The sequence below is a fragment of the Bombus fervidus genome, chromosome 12, assembly GCF_041682495.2.
Source record: "Bombus fervidus isolate BK054 chromosome 12, iyBomFerv1, whole genome shotgun sequence".
Lineage (NCBI taxonomy): Eukaryota > Metazoa > Arthropoda > Insecta > Hymenoptera > Apidae > Bombus > Bombus fervidus.
The window spans coordinates 5,700,821-5,716,545 of NC_091528.1; the positions used below are offsets into that span (position 1 = coordinate 5,700,821).

General features: G+C 40.5%; 1 protein-coding gene across 2 annotated transcripts in view; it reads right to left on the reverse strand.

Moving 5' to 3' along the window:
* Nucleotides 1-7,250: 7,250 nt before the first annotated feature.
* Nucleotides 7,251-15,725, reverse strand: part of Arl4 (ADP ribosylation factor-like 4) — a 50,326-nt gene continuing 41,851 nt past the window's right edge. For both annotated transcript variants that reach the window (XM_072014613.1, XM_072014612.1), the window contains exons 2-4: nucleotides 14,369-15,253; nucleotides 12,459-12,674; nucleotides 7,251-10,512 (exon numbers count right to left, since the gene is read on the reverse strand). In XM_072014613.1, the coding sequence (XP_071870714.1) occupies nucleotides 10,316-10,512; nucleotides 12,459-12,674; nucleotides 14,369-14,579 (624 nt within the window). In that variant the 5' untranslated portion in view covers nucleotides 14,580-15,253 and the 3' untranslated portion in view covers nucleotides 7,251-10,315. The remainder of the gene's footprint in view (nucleotides 10,513-12,458; nucleotides 12,675-14,368; nucleotides 15,254-15,725) is intronic.

Below are 15,725 nucleotides of genomic sequence, written 5' to 3' on the forward strand. Positions count from 1 at the left end.
GAACTGTTTCACGAGATGCTTTAGGTATTTTATATTTCGTTTGCTCTGATTCTACGATGTCCATATAACGACCCTATTAACGTTTAATGAATCGTTACGTATAAATGTTTAAAAAATATATACTTGTCAGCGTAACGAGTTCAGACTTATGATCGAATAGCCTGGTTCTTTCAATCGCAGATAATTATCATAAAACATAAACAATAAAAAGCAATTGTAATTAAAACAAAAATGAACGAAGTTCCTTAATGTTCTGTTATAATATTCCAAAGATTAACGAATTCGATCTCCTTACAAGACGACAGAGCCACAATGTCTTAGACACCCGGTAGAAAATTAACGAAGAACGAAACGTTCCACCGTGATACTTCAAGGTTAAAAAAATAATTAAATTCAATTCTGCTACGAAACTACAGTTTTGACGGTTCACATTTGTTTCGCTAATAGATTCAAAGGCAAGAAAGAGAGAAATAGTCAAATTGCACCCGGAAATAAAAGCACTTCTTAACGATGGAAATTTCTCAACGTCGAGCGTAATGACGGCGTTTCCAGCAGCAACCTCGTTTATGCCATTCTTCATCACAGCTCGCGGTGTACAGACGTCTCGGTACACTTTTTGTCAATGCATGTAGCTTTCCGCGTTCCATATTACATTGCTACGACACAATGTTCATGCATCGGGAGCATCGCGACGCCGTTGTCCGACGAGCCTTCCGGTAATTATGTCGCGCCGTACAAGCTTTCTACGATGAGCTTGTACGAGCACAACGCTGTCAATGTCCAACTGAACGCGCGCGTTCTGCCACATTTTTCCAATTAACTGCCTATCACGATACCATCGTGTTTGCGCGAAATGAATTTCTGCAAGAACCATCATTTACCAAGCGTAAAGGTCAAATATGTTTCATCGACGCAAACTAGTATTTAAATGACTATTTTTTCGAATCCAGTTTTAATCCTGATATGTTGGAAATTGTGTATTTTTCTGTACTTTTTCAAATTGTCCAAGTTTAAAATTATTGTAATAAGCATACGCTAAGTATCGACAATTTCTTAGAATGTGTGAATTTTGGTTTAATAACTTTAATAAATATTTTCAGCCTGATTAAAAGAATCCGTACGAAAAATTATGAATTGATCGTTTCAACCCCTCTAATTATTCTGATATTAAATTTCCCACAAATGGATAAGCATCCGCAATTTAATTAGAAAAACTCAAGCAAATTGAAGGAACCACGGTGCATAAAATCCTTTTGCGAAAAATTATGAATCGATTATTTTGACTGCTCTAATCATTCTCCTAGAAATAAATAAACATCCCCAGCTAAATTAAAAGGACCGTAGTCCACAAGAAACAAATATGAAAAATTATACGAACTGGCGATTTTTAATCTTACCAATCGTTCTACTATCAAATTTCCCATAAAGGAATGAACATGCGCGGTCTGATTAAAAAGGGCAGCAAATTATTTCAAGACGCGTACTCTCCATCCGTCTTCGTTTCGTGTATTATCAGCCAGTGACGGGCAGTTCCATGGAGCTCCGCAAATCCTTCGTACAGGATCCTGAAAACGGTGGGGTTCCTTTGATGCCGCGGCCGTGTTCATCGTGCGTGCGCGGCGTAAATGGCCGCATCCGCGCGCCACGTGCCGTGTATCCTATCCAAAGAGAACAATAACCGCGGTACACTCTCCTTTCCCTGTTTTTTTCCCTTCGCTAGCCTGTTTCCCCCCTTGTCGCCTCGTGCTGGGGGCTGATCCGCATGAATAAGTAGCCACGACGACCACGAAGTACGAAGACAGGTCTGTAGGAGGAAACATTCGACGAAACACGCTCCGTACAACGCGCACAGCCGATCGTTATTGACCGGATGAAAGTAATTTCAAGGTTCGAGGAGAGTTACTCCCTCGCTTCGGCGAAAATACCACGTAGACGAATGGAAACTTTTCTCTCTTTAGTCGCGAGCAATTGGCCGAGGCTAATGTCGCAGCTTCCTCTTTCGAATTTCTATTTTTGCGCCGCGGACGCCGGGGGATCGAACTTGCTTCGCTTCAAGAATACTTGCGCGAAAACTAGATAATCGAACGTTGGGTTCCTTCGTCGTTGGTTGGGCGGAAACGAAGCTTTCTTGGGGTTTTTGAACGACGAATCTTCGAGTATCTTCGAGATTATGAGTTGACAAGTTGTACACCGATATTTGGTATTTGAGCAGCAATTTTTCCGAATTTTCGGTTAGCGTGGTATCGTTAAAATACGTGGAATGTTATGCGCGCCGCTTACTTCGAGTAATTACAGCGGTATGTGTCAAACGCGGTTTCTTCGCAGTTTTAATTTGAAGCGGTACTCGTTCCATATAATCAAAAGTTTAACTCGGTTATGTCAGATTTTTTCCCGCTGTCGATAGAACTTGCTATAAATTACCTGCATTCAACGAGCGATTTATGATCAAAATTTCAATAATCTCGTTACATCGATGCTATGAATAATAAGAATATTGGTTTCCTCGTATGAATGTAAATTTGGGAAAGATGTCACGAAAGTTTCCGGAGGCATAAATTTAGTATTCCAGAGAAGATCGAAGACATCCTTTGTCCCACCTGGTCAATTTTCTAATGTGTAAATTATTCTGAATCGGCATTACGAATAAAACAACTGTAGCAGTTTCAAAGAATTTTCAAACTCTACGATAATTCTGATAAATGAATTAATTAACAAAAACTGAAATTAACTGAATCACGAGCGAGGTTATCTGAATAAAAAGCGATTACCAGGTTTTCTTGTACCACTTGAAGTTTGAGGGGCTGAATAAATGAACGACGCACGATTAAAACATAACGGAATTAGCTGATTTATTTGGAAAAATCCTCGCTCACAGTCGGAAAGGATCCATTCAGTCTGACGGGACGAGCTGCGTGTCCCAGAGTACAATCAACATTCACCTGGTGCATCTACTGCACGCACACGAGAGAAGAGTGGCGAGTCTACTATATAAATATACGAATATTCAAGCGGCGCGAGGACGAATGACGATATAATAATCGTTCTCGTTACAGTAAAAACACGATCTGCTCCCCTCTTTTGCTTCCTTTTTACATTAACTTTTTTTTTTCTTCTCTTCTCTTTTCACACGCTTGTTATTACAATTCTGCGCACGGTTTACCATTTGCAGAATTCCCTTTCTCTCTTTGAGTTTAACTCGATCGTTCGCTATGGTTAGCCGTTACGTGTTTAATTATACATAAATACTGCGATCTATCGTTCGAAGCACGATAATAAAATATCGAATGGTAATAAAACACAACAAGGGGCAAGTATTAGTATACAATAGAATTTGTTGAACGACAGTCGATATAAAAAACAACAATCATACTCGACAGACATTGGTCGATTTCCTCTTTAAGCGTGGAACTGCATGGTCGTTGATCGGAAAATCAAGCGTAAATTATTATCAATTCGATTGTTACCGATATGTCGATCAGTCGTTTAACCATCGCGTTGGTTAAGTGTATTCTAACCAATTACCATGCCCATCGATTATACATTTAACAAAATTAAATATAACTACTCTTATAGATTCCCAATTGTTCAAGATACCTAACTAACGCTAAAACTATCAATCGAATCATTCCGTTTCGGAAATTGTTACTTTCACTTTAACGAATATAATTACTTGTAAATTTTGCATTTAAGAAACATATACGTATATTACATTTTATTTAAAATAATAAGAGATTATTCTTCAATATTGTTTTTAAGGTATAACAAAAACACATTTGGTATTTCTAGTATTAAACCGTAACCGTTTCAACAAAACTTCCATGTTATACTTATATTATATATAAGATCGTTGCTCAATTTTTCTAATCTTATCTCCATTCTCTCTTCGAACATTACTTGGAGCATCGATCATGTACAAAAACTCAAAGAATCCAAACAACCACCGCGTATCTCGATAATTCGCTACTTTTAATTCCTACCCCCGAGACCGCTTCACTTCGCGACAATCGCCATACTCCAACAAAACAACATCGGAATAAACTATTATTATCAACAGAATCATCGCTTTTATTTATCATAAATTACAGATCAACCCTGTAAAATAACCAGCAAACCCGCCGAAGCCGAGCAGCGATTGTACTTGAACTTTCCGATGCAACGCAAAAGTTTCCACGCTGTAAGGAAATCCTACGAAAACTTACAGCCTGCGGTTGCCTATGTACAATGTTCTTACAAGTAATTAAATGTTTCGTATTCATTTTTTTTTTTTTTTTTGGCGTACGCTACACGTACTCGTTACCGTCCACACTCTCTTGGTTCCTCGAAATGATTCTCCACTCGACTAGCATCGACACTCGTTACACTCGTCTTCTACGATTTTCCATTTCCTTTATGTCCCTTCCGCTTCCTTTTTCTTCCTTCTTCTATTTCCGTTCGTCTCGCCTTTCTACATACACACACATACATACACACACACATACACAGAGAGAGAGAGAGAAAAGCGGAACGTGTGCTCTCGTCGCGACGCCCTTCTAAGTCGTCGAGGACCAGGAGGACACGCTAATTAGAGACCGTGGTAATTAAGTTGTCGGTCGCGGCGATCGGTGCCACCGGAAGTTCGCTGTAAACTGGGTTAAGGCGACACCGCGAGTGCCATGCGAGCAAAGAGGAAAGTCCTGACTGTTATAAGGAACTTGGAACGACGAGGATCTTCCAAGTATTCTCGTTTCTTAGTCTTTCGCGAAATTTCGGGATTGCAGGAATTGGATTGGGAGAAACGTGTTGGCAGAGCACGAGGAGGTTTCTCGTAAACTCGATGACTTACGGAGACAGAGCGGAAGCGGCGTAAAGGCTGGCCCAGACTGGACGAGTTGCTCGACGGCAATGCGAGCCTGTTATTTGGTTGATTTCGTATATCCTTTCGTGTTCGTACGCCCGCTCTGATTAACGAGAACTAGCGACTCGATCGAACGAAGGCGCTTGACATCGCTTCATTAACGTTAGAATTACCGGCGGCTAAAAGATAAAACTTGTATGAATGAAATTAAAGCGCTGGGAATAGGACAAAGATCACAGCGCGATAAGAGTGCGCAAGCTCTTCTATCCGTACATATTGCGAGAAATTAGTCGAATCCCCGAAAAGTTAGCCGTTGTATATGTGCAAGATTGAACGAGGCTTATGGGAGAAATGGCAGAGAAGTCGAACATGAGTCGTCGCAAAATAGCGGAAGAGAAAGAACCCCAAGAAGATGCAAGGTGGTTCGACATCCGTCGATGCATTTTCAACGCATTCCAGCACACGTGAGTTGTAGGAAGCGTATCTAAAGGGGTCGTTAGACGTACCGAGCAACAAAGTGTGAAGAAACTGGTTCCATTCCGTGCAGTTCGTCTTCCTTTCCATGCGAAACAGTTCCATCAAAGTCCTTGACTGTTAGAATCCATTAAAAAAATCGTCGTTGCCGTGAAATATTTTCTAACTGCAAGATCCTTTGAAGGCTCTCAACGACGAAAATTTATGTTTCCTTATCTCCCTTACGACGCTGATGCACAACAAAAGTAATACGAATGTTCATATAATTTTACATTGATATCTTCGATGTATCCAACCGACGATTAGGGAACTCGTCGAGTTTTCTAAGGAAAATAATCTACAAGAAAATGGAATCAGGAACAAGTTTCGTCCATTTTACGTGAAATATCACCTTGTGGATATCTGATACCACGCGTCATCGATCGACATCGTTTTACCTATTTCCTCACGACGTGGTTTTCCAGTCTCATGCATCCATGATGCATCTTCTCGTTCTCTTCAAACGCGTTTTTCTTATTCTTACGTGCCTTCTTCAGTGACACGGACTCCGTTGCCATCTTCTTCCTGCCACCGAGCATCAATGGCAAGATGCAGCACACATTCGCATCATTCTTTACTACGACAATTTTCGTAAATATTAAAAAATCGCGTGACCAGTATGGCTTTTTCGCGTTTTCTCCAACAATAAATCGCGTGGCGCCGTGTCTGGCCGTGACTCATTGCACCTTTATCGATTCTCAACTGCTTCGAGGTGACAACCTGCTTCCCTCGAGTCTCTTCTCTCGATATTTTCCTCGGAACGAAGAAAATGTTTCAAGTGTTTCTTTGTGCGACTGATTTGAGAACTGAAAATTTTCTTTTTCATCAATTTACGTTCTTTTAGTGTTTGAAGTAGGTGAAGACTCGAGAAGAGCTTTTAACGAAACGTATATATATATATATATATATATATATATATACAATGATCAGCTTCTTCAAACTAACAAATTGTTTTTAGAGTAAAATAGGCTTCTTAGATTGTGAATAATCATTAAAAAAACATATATGGAAGATATACATTCTAATTTGTAAGTATTAGGAAACACGTTTCGTACCAAGTGTGATAAACGGCTGAGATTAACAGGAAAGCGATTCATCAATTAGAATTTTAGATTCGTGCGAGATAATGATTTGAAACGTTCAATGAAAATTGCAATCGGATAAATAAAATAAGAAATTATTTGGTTTAAAAATAACATTATCTTGTCTAGGTCGTTTTTACAACAAAATTAATCGAGCAATTGGGATAATCAATTTTATTCTCTGCTTAATGCGTTCTAATAAAAACAAATAATAAATAACAAAATTAATAAATCAACTGAAACAATTCCGTATATGAAATCGATACCATTTTTACTTCAAAGAGAATTATCCTAAAGTTACTTTATAATTGAAGACGATTTCGAATGAAATAGTGACTCTCCAAAATTTGAACAATTTCTCGGTAATCGTTCGTGTTTCGAATTTCCCGGCAGTGTCCTATTACTCGAACGAGAATCTACTTAGAAAGAAAACTGTAGCTTTTCTAAGAAATCGCTTATCGCGAATCAGTTCCTCCACTTTGATATCCAATTTATGTAGGAAGGATGTATTCGTTTCCTGATGTCCTTCCTTTTTATTTTTTCCCATCTTGTGGCTCGCTTCCGATTTCACGGCTACTTCCGTCACAGCGGGTCGTTGTTCCGGATAACGCCCTTGTATATCGTTCGCCGCAAACCACGATTTCCGGTCTCGTGTTGCCCTCTGTCTCCCAGTTTAATATCGATCCGTGCACTGCAATAAATAACCAGTCAAATTACGTCGTCCGACTTTCGTGTGCTCGATTCTCATTCCTAGCCTCGTCGGTCCGGAAACAAAGCGCTACATTTTGCTAGAGGAGGCTGCGTTCTTTCTTCTTTTTCAATCATTTTTTTTTTTTTTTTTTCGATCCTCCTTCCTGCGCTAGTTCGCCAGTAAATACACGGCAAGTACCTGCTTCAACTTCTTGCTTCGATTCGGAACTGTTTTGCATGCTGCTCGTTCTCCACGAAAATATTGTCTCCTGTAAACTTGTTGGAGCTCGTTAAATATGATCGTAATTGTTTGGTAGTGCTGCGATTCCAAAAGAAGGAAGCGCTTCTCGTTGAAGGTAAATGCAAAGTATCGCCGTTGTAGTTTCACGTAACGAGTTTCCCCACGAGTTAAAACGGTATATAGACTTCTTTGGCGAAAAGATGAAACTTTACGGAAGAACTGTTTCCCAGGTAAGATAGATGAAAAATGGAAGTTTCATGCGGAGTTTGGAAAATCACGAGGATACGTAGAAGGGACGGCCACGAGAACACCAAACGAAATTAGAACTTTGCGCTCTCCGAGACGCGAAAACCGAATATGCAATTTGTTAGCGGCAAACATATATATACTTCTAATTGGAGCAGGCAATTCTTCCTCGACTAACCGATACAATATAGTTTCGCACGATATTTTCCATAAATAGGAACCACCTTTAAAAGATATTCAACGTTTGATATTAAACGCGTTGCAACCGTATCATAGATATGAAAGAAACTGTAACAATTGATCTATAATATTCACGAATGTTCATAATATTCAAATTGTTGAACAAAAGGGAAATTTCATGATGATATGTTTCCCACGGAATATCATTAACGCCATAGAAAATATCGTCTCGCATTGGTGGTGGTCGATAAGAATTGCATATACCGGAAGTCCACATGTCAAAGGGACCGTTAAGAATAAAGTACACTGGCAAGAAACACGAGCACCCACCGTTTTGAGCTCTAACTGTTCATACGAAAATCGATCAATTTTCTAATGAACCATTCACAAAAGCTAACTCTCAAACTTTCATAGTTTTTGCTGTAAATGTTCAACGTATAAACTCGCGGAATACGTAACGTGTAATCGGTCATGATCCAACGAATCATATTCAGGAATAATCGATCAGCTTTCTGAAAAATGTAGGTCTGCTTTTGAAATTTTTATTCGTTTTATAAAAACATGAAAAAAGGGAAAGAAAGGAACAAAGTTGAAACATAGTTGATATTAAATAAGAAAGAATTGGAAAGTTTCCAACGCGATTTATTCGACTCGCCATGTTATCTAATGGACTCTCTTTTTTTCAGAAAATCTCTCAATTTCGATTTGAATAAAAGGAATAACACGCTGAATCATTTATTAGAGTTAGGAGGAGGGGGCGCGATATGTATCGATTTTAATTAAGCTCAAAACGATCGGTTTGCTTTCCTACTCCCCTACAGAGCACGATACAACGAATACAATATTTGATTCACGTGTACATACGTACGATACAGGCTAATTGAACGGGGAAAGATAAAGGGTTGAGGATAGTTGTTATCACATCATTTTACAAAAATTCCACTCGTCGGGAAGAAGCAACGATATTCTATTACGTCTGATCGTTTTTTCTCTCTTTTACTCTCGTTACATGGTATAAAGGTGCAAAAAATTGGAGAGGCACGATCATCGTCTGAATACCTAAGGTCGACGATTCACCTGGAGCTCTATAAACGCGTACTACGACTCGACTAACACGACGAATTCACGACAAAGGATAACTCAATAGCTCGAGGATCTTCCACGTAGCGAAAGATCATCTAGCAAAATTTTTTTCTACTCGTTGCAATGGCCACTCATCTAGCGTATCCATTGATCAAATAACAAATCTCCGGTGCTATATCCACTCTGATCGAAAATCGTAGCCAGATGTTCCGTTCCTCCATCGCGATCGATTTCTTTTAATTAATCCCGATCGTTTCGCGAGCTTACAGTCATAGTTATTAATATACAGGTTTTATCTTGGCCTTCTTGAACCGGGCCCACGTCAGCATTATTAATACGATTCGACGTCATCTTTATCAGCAACGAAGTCGTCGATGAAGCCTCGTTATAGCGAAAGTCCCGACCTCTTCTTTCGAGCGAAATATTTCTGCCTTCTCAATTCCATTTTTATCAGCGAAATGTACGACTTTAAGCGGCTGCCGAGCTCGTTATCGATAACAAGCGGAGGCAATCGGCAGGGATCGTTGAAAAGTTTCCCAAGAAACGATGCAAAATTTGGCAAAATAGAGCTTCTGTGTTACGGCGGAGAAGCACTTGTTTCGTTGTCATCACGGACATCCACGATTCACCTAAAATATCGGCGAGTGATTCACCATTGCCTCGAAAATTTTCTACGTCCTCCCCATCTTCTCTTGAAAAAGCGAAGACACGTCCGTGCACCATTTAGGATCGGCAAAAATAGCCGGTGATCGGTGAGTAAAACAACCCCAGTCAGAGCATCCGATCGGAAAAATATTCAGAACGATGTCATCGTCTGTCATAATCGTTTAGCTTCTTACAAGGACCGCTGTCCTCTCTTCGTGTTCTTTTCTAGAGTATGTTGCGTCAGCCACGCAGCTTTAGTGGCAGTTTTTCATCGTCTCGTATATCCCTCGTTCGTTAAATACGCATTGTTAAACTAAATTAAAACGAATCAATCGACAAAGGAATACGTCCAAGTATAGCTCTGACCTCTTCCTTCGTTAGAGACTGTCTAGTTCTCTTGTATCAGAAAAATTAAGCATCTTCATCGAAGAACGTAGAACCACGACTCCGTGTACGATACCGCGAGATCTGTTTCGATCTCTGTTGCACGAATCCACCGTTCAGCTTGCACCATTAAGAACACACATCCGGTCGGCCAGCGTCTCAAGAGCAACGCTGGTCCGAGAAACAATCGTCGGGAACAAAAAATCGAGGGTGTTCTACGACGAGAACAATTGTCCGCGAGAACGGTAGGTTTGTGTACACGTGCATTCACTCGAGCACCTCGTGGATGTCGTCATTGCAGCATGACGAAGAAGACGAGGAAGAAGACACCGTGGAAGGCGTGGCTGTATCCAAAGGAGAGACTGTCCGCGACTTACAAAATCAGAAGACGCACGTGCAGTCCTCCGAGGCCCTGGCCTACCTGGCCCGCTTCCTGTTCAGCTTCGCGAGCTTACGTCGCTTCAATATCAGCTGATACAACGTGTCCAATCCCTCGTGGAGGCCTTCGCCGGTGATAGCGCAAGCTGGCTGCACTCTGATGCACGCGCTGCCTGGCATTCCGGCTAGTTCCAGGACGCCTAAGTGCTTTTCCAACTCGCCCACCTCTTTGGCACCTGTGGACATCAGGCGGAACGGTTTGGTCAGTTATTAGGTGTATTGAGAGCAAAGATCGGTAACAGGATGAGGTGTTTTGTTCAAAGGAGGATTTCCTTCTCTGGTTGCTCAGGATCGTGAAAAATAAATACTCTTTCGTTGATGATATGTGTTAATGATGAATCGAGGATAAAAGTTGTTTAAGTCTTGTGCGATGGAACTTGCATCTTTGTAGCGTTCCACGATCATCTTTTTTTTTGATAGTTTAGGATCGTGTAAAATCTTAATTTAAACTTTTTTTTTGTCAAAAGTGAAGAGACAGTTTTGATCTTGCGATGGAATTCTCGTGATGAAATATATCTTCGGTATCGTAGAATTTTTCCATCTAGAGTTTTAGTCGATGATGAAGGTAGTTTAGGTCTTGCGATGGATTTTGGATTTCAGGAACATTTTCTTTTCTCGATAGTTCAGGATCATGAGGAATATATCTTATTTAGAATTTAAAAGGACGAAGATAACTCAGGTCTTGTGGTGGAATTCGAGTTCTTGTTACGACGACGATTTTCTTTTTTGGTAAGTAGTTCAGGATCGTTGGATCTTGTAATTTAGGATTGTAGTCGAAGAAGGATATAGTTCGAGTCTTTCGACTATATTTAAGTCTCTGACTGAATTAGTAAAGTCGTAGAGGAATATTTTTAGGATTCTAGAAACTGGATCAAGTTCGATAAAAGATTATATGTGTCTGGTTAATCGAAGAAGACAGATTACATACTTTTTGTTTCTAAACGATTATCCTTGCCGAATCAATGGTCTGTAGACGTTGAACTTCGCGAATGGCAAGTGTTATTCAATGGTCTACATTCAGTTACATAATAAAAGGCGTAAAAGGATAACATATAGAAACTGAAAACGATAATCTTACGAATGACGCAACTGTCTTCTATCAAATTTTTTTTCAAGACCATTAAAAGCAATGTGTTTGTGAAATCAAGTGCTGCTGCTTCGTAGATATACAATCTATAATCTAATCATGCTCCAATATAGATTGCGGTCAAGTGCATTTATAGTCCTCGTAGCGAAGCCATAAGCTTAAACCGATACGCGGCTGTCTTCTCAGCCACTTGTTCATACTCTTAAAGTCTTTGAAAGCAATTTGATCTTGTTTCTGAACACGGAAACCATTTGCTACAGCTAACGTCCAAATGAAGTCTCGCGGATAACGAAACTTTTAATTTAGAATAAAAGAAAAATCTACTTTTGTATAACAGTGTATTAATACTGAGCATGCGTTGGGAATAGAAAATGGTTCTCATTCTTTTTAATTATTATTACACGAAGAAGATATAAAAACGTCTGCGTTTTCTAATATCTCCTTACAAAGGAATATATCTTAGACGAACAAGAGAACACATCTAAATACTACATAGATCATTTTAAACGACCGAGCAAAGTCCCACGCGAATAATTAAACACATAACATCAAACATAAGATCGTTTTCCTTCGCTTTCTTTTCTTGTTATCTCTACGTTATTACTAAACAAATATCGAAATAAACGAGGGAGACAGAAACCTTGGCATTTTCGCTAACACTTGCTTATAAAAGACAGCTTACAGAATAGACACGAAGAGATGTTTAATACTACGTTCTCTCAAGCAATTAAGCAAAGTCTCGGAAATAATTAAACGCTTAATCCGAGTTTCAATTAAGTTTCTTTCGTTTTCCATTCCAATTATATCTCCTGTTATCGTTAGACATATACTGAAATAAACGAATGAAGCACGAAAACGTTTACGTTTTCCAGTATATCCTCGTAAAAGACGATGGATAGGATAAGCAGGAGAACGCGTTTTTAATACTCTGCGTCACCGTGAGCAGTTTAATTTACAAAAGAGGCCACGGTTCCTCTTATAATTGAGGCGAAACGCCAACTTAGCACATGCATACATACACGAGTACTATGTTACCTGGCAGATCCTGCTTGTTGGCCAGGATCAGAATGGGAACACCAGCGTTATCCGGGCTCCTGGCTGTTCTGGTCAGCTCCATTTTTGCCTCCTCGAGCCGTTCCGCGTCGCAAGAGTCAACCACGAAGATAATACCATCTGTGCACCGGGTATAAGACTTCCATAATGGTCGCAATTTCTCTTGCCCTCCCACGTCCCATACGAGAAAATTCACACCTGCGACAAACCACCATGGCAACCCATTTTACTTGTCTTCCTCTTTTTCTATAGCATTTTCTTTTTCCTTAAACGAAAGCTCTAAAGGGGACGAAACTGGTGAAACCATCGTTTAGGGTGGAAAGATGCGATACATTGTTGGATTTGGGCTTTTGCATAATAAATTTATGAAAATAAATAATATTAATGAATCGATAAATTACAACTGGTAGCTTATAAATTTTTCGTTTACAATTTTATATCGGAATGGAACAAGTATCGGATTTAATAATAATTAGATCATGGATGTTTACACGAATTACTGGCTTTGTGAAGGTAATTTAAAAAGGTGCAAGCTAAGTAGAAATTTTGTTTCGCCGACTGAATGTGACGCGTGGACTTGCTTTGGATATTTTACGTACGTCTCGAACAATAATTTCGAACGTAATTCTGCAAATTTATGCACTTTTGAATTTCACATAAATCTAATATTAAATAATATATACTCTACATTTTATTTTTATAATCTAATATAAAGGATCTAATAACGATAAAATCTAAAAATCTATAAAATTAGCTTGTGGAACTTTAGTATCGGAGTTTAAATTATCAATAAGTTGTCATTTGCAAAATCTGTATTAATTAATACAAAAGAATCATTTATTCCAGATATTTTTCGTGTTTCTATCACGGAAATGATCGATCTTTTCACGACTTGCTTTCTAAAGATATTAAAAAGCCTACCAAGGGGAATGTGAAAATTTGCCCTGCACAGCGTTTAATCTTTTTTTGCCCATGGAAAACGCTATGAAAATGCTATGTAAAATAACTGGCAGAACGTGGAAGGTAATATTTTTTATGCTGACGTTATTATCTCGAGTATAGCCCACGGTATGCGCATTTTAGTTGCTTTCACATCCTGTTTTAATTCAAAGAAATGGAACTCGTAGGACGCTTCTCTAATGGTTAGGAAACGATCGTGATTTCTTTTCACTGTGAACTGTACTTTCTCTAAAGCAGACACGCCGGCATGCGAAGTGCAAAGGGACAAAAGTGGAAGAGGTTCTTTAACGCGATTTCCATCTCTCGGCGCGATCGTTGCTACCAGGTTTCTGGGACAACGAGACCTAGTCGTACGAAGAAACATCGACATCGACATTGACTTATTACGTTGCTACGCACACGGTAACTGTAATAAATGTCCGTGTTAAGCGTTATCTTGACCACGTAATGGTTACGTGTTCAGTTACGATAGTTGCGCGTTCCAGCTATAGACGCTGCATCGAGAAAAATCATCGCCGATTGCAAATCGGTGTTTACCGCGTGACTTGTTTCGGTTTGTTACAAGATGACGAGAGTAACTCTAGAAAATTTTAAAGAATAGCATCGCTAGTAACATCATCGCTTTCCCGCGTTTCTCAATTTATGGCCTACGATCGACACGACTTTCGAATGGCTCGCGCGATGTGACAATTCCAGCCAACAAAAATTCGCCTACTCTTCAAGATCAGTACGATAAGAAGCAGTCGATGCATTTTCATTAAAAAATTTCCAACTAATTTCTATAACCAGAAATTAAATAACAAGATAACCCGTGAATTGGTGTATGCAGCGCTGAAGAGCGCAAGCTAAAACCGCGGTAAACTCGTGTCTCAACGTTGATCGTCGTCGCAAGTATAGTATGCTAAGAAACGTTAAGAATGATTCGACTTTACCTTTCGCTTTTCCGATGCCACCACGGATTCTCTCGCAGTTGAAACCAATGGTGGGCACGGTGTTTAGGTACTGGTCGAACTTGAGTCGATACAACGCGGTGGTTTTCCCAGCACTGTCGAGACCGAGCATGGCCACGTGGAGCGGCGTTCCCGTGGGAAGTGCCTCGAGGAAGCCGCCGCTCGTGCCGCTCCTGCCCATGCCGGCACCCATTCCTCTCCTTCACCAGCTTCCTCCTAACTCGACCACCGTTTCCTCCCCTCTAACCCTCCTTCTTCGCCTTCTTCCCTTTTCTTTTATCTATCATTTAGATTTCTCCGTCTTTTTCCTTCAAAATCAATCCTCGATATCCGATCGGTCTCCTCTCGCACCTCTGCCGCTCTCTTCTATCCACCACTTTCTCTTCCTTCGATATCTCGGATCAATAATCCTCCGTTCTTCGTCTCAACGACCGCGTTCTTCCTCTTGAAAATTCTCTTCTTCTACTTCATGCTGGATTTAACTGACACTCAGGAGGACCACCAGCGTTCCCTTGTCCGGCAGCTGCTTTTTCTTCCCCCGAATTTCTCTCTCTCCCTTTCTCCCTTGTGCACGATCCACCGCGTCGCTGCACCGCCTTTATTCCATGCTAGCTCGGTAACCTGGCCGTCTAGTTTCCAGCCTTTCGTTTTATCTCTCTTGAACCAACCCGGTTCTTCTCGTTCCTGCCTTCTTCGTCCCTTATATCCTTCGCGTGGATGATGCTGGTTTGACTCGCGTCTCTGGGCCAACGTGGACGATCGGGGAGAGAAAGAGAAAGACAGAGAGAGGGAGGCTCTCCTCCGCTTTCGATGCTCGTCCCCGCCGTAAAAGGACTCGCTTCGAGGCCACGATCACTACCGCACCGGCTGAAAATGAAAGGAGAAACGTGTTAGCGATGCCTGCTGGCTACATCAGCCGCGCTTTTCACATCTCGTCTCTTTGCCCGTTTTTTTCTTTTTTTTTTCTTTTTCTTCCCTTTTTTCATTGCCCTGTCTCGATAGATCTCGAGTGTGCCCCGGGTATTTTGCTCGACTACAGAGATACAGGAATTTTAACAGCGGAATTATCGTCGATTAGACCGTACTCCTGTTTGTACGGTAAAACCTCGATAACTTGGGAACCTCGAGAACCTCCACACGTATCGAGATTTCGTTCATTTTCTTTGGATCCGCTGTGAAAACCTCTATAAATCGAGATGCCGGGCTCGCTTTGTCTCGATTTATTCGTCACGCGCTTAGGCGCGTCGCTTTACAAGCAGCTCGATCTCTGCACGTTCGAGTTTATCTCCATGGGGAAACTTAACACTAATCTTATCAGGCTCGGTCGAATGACCGGTTT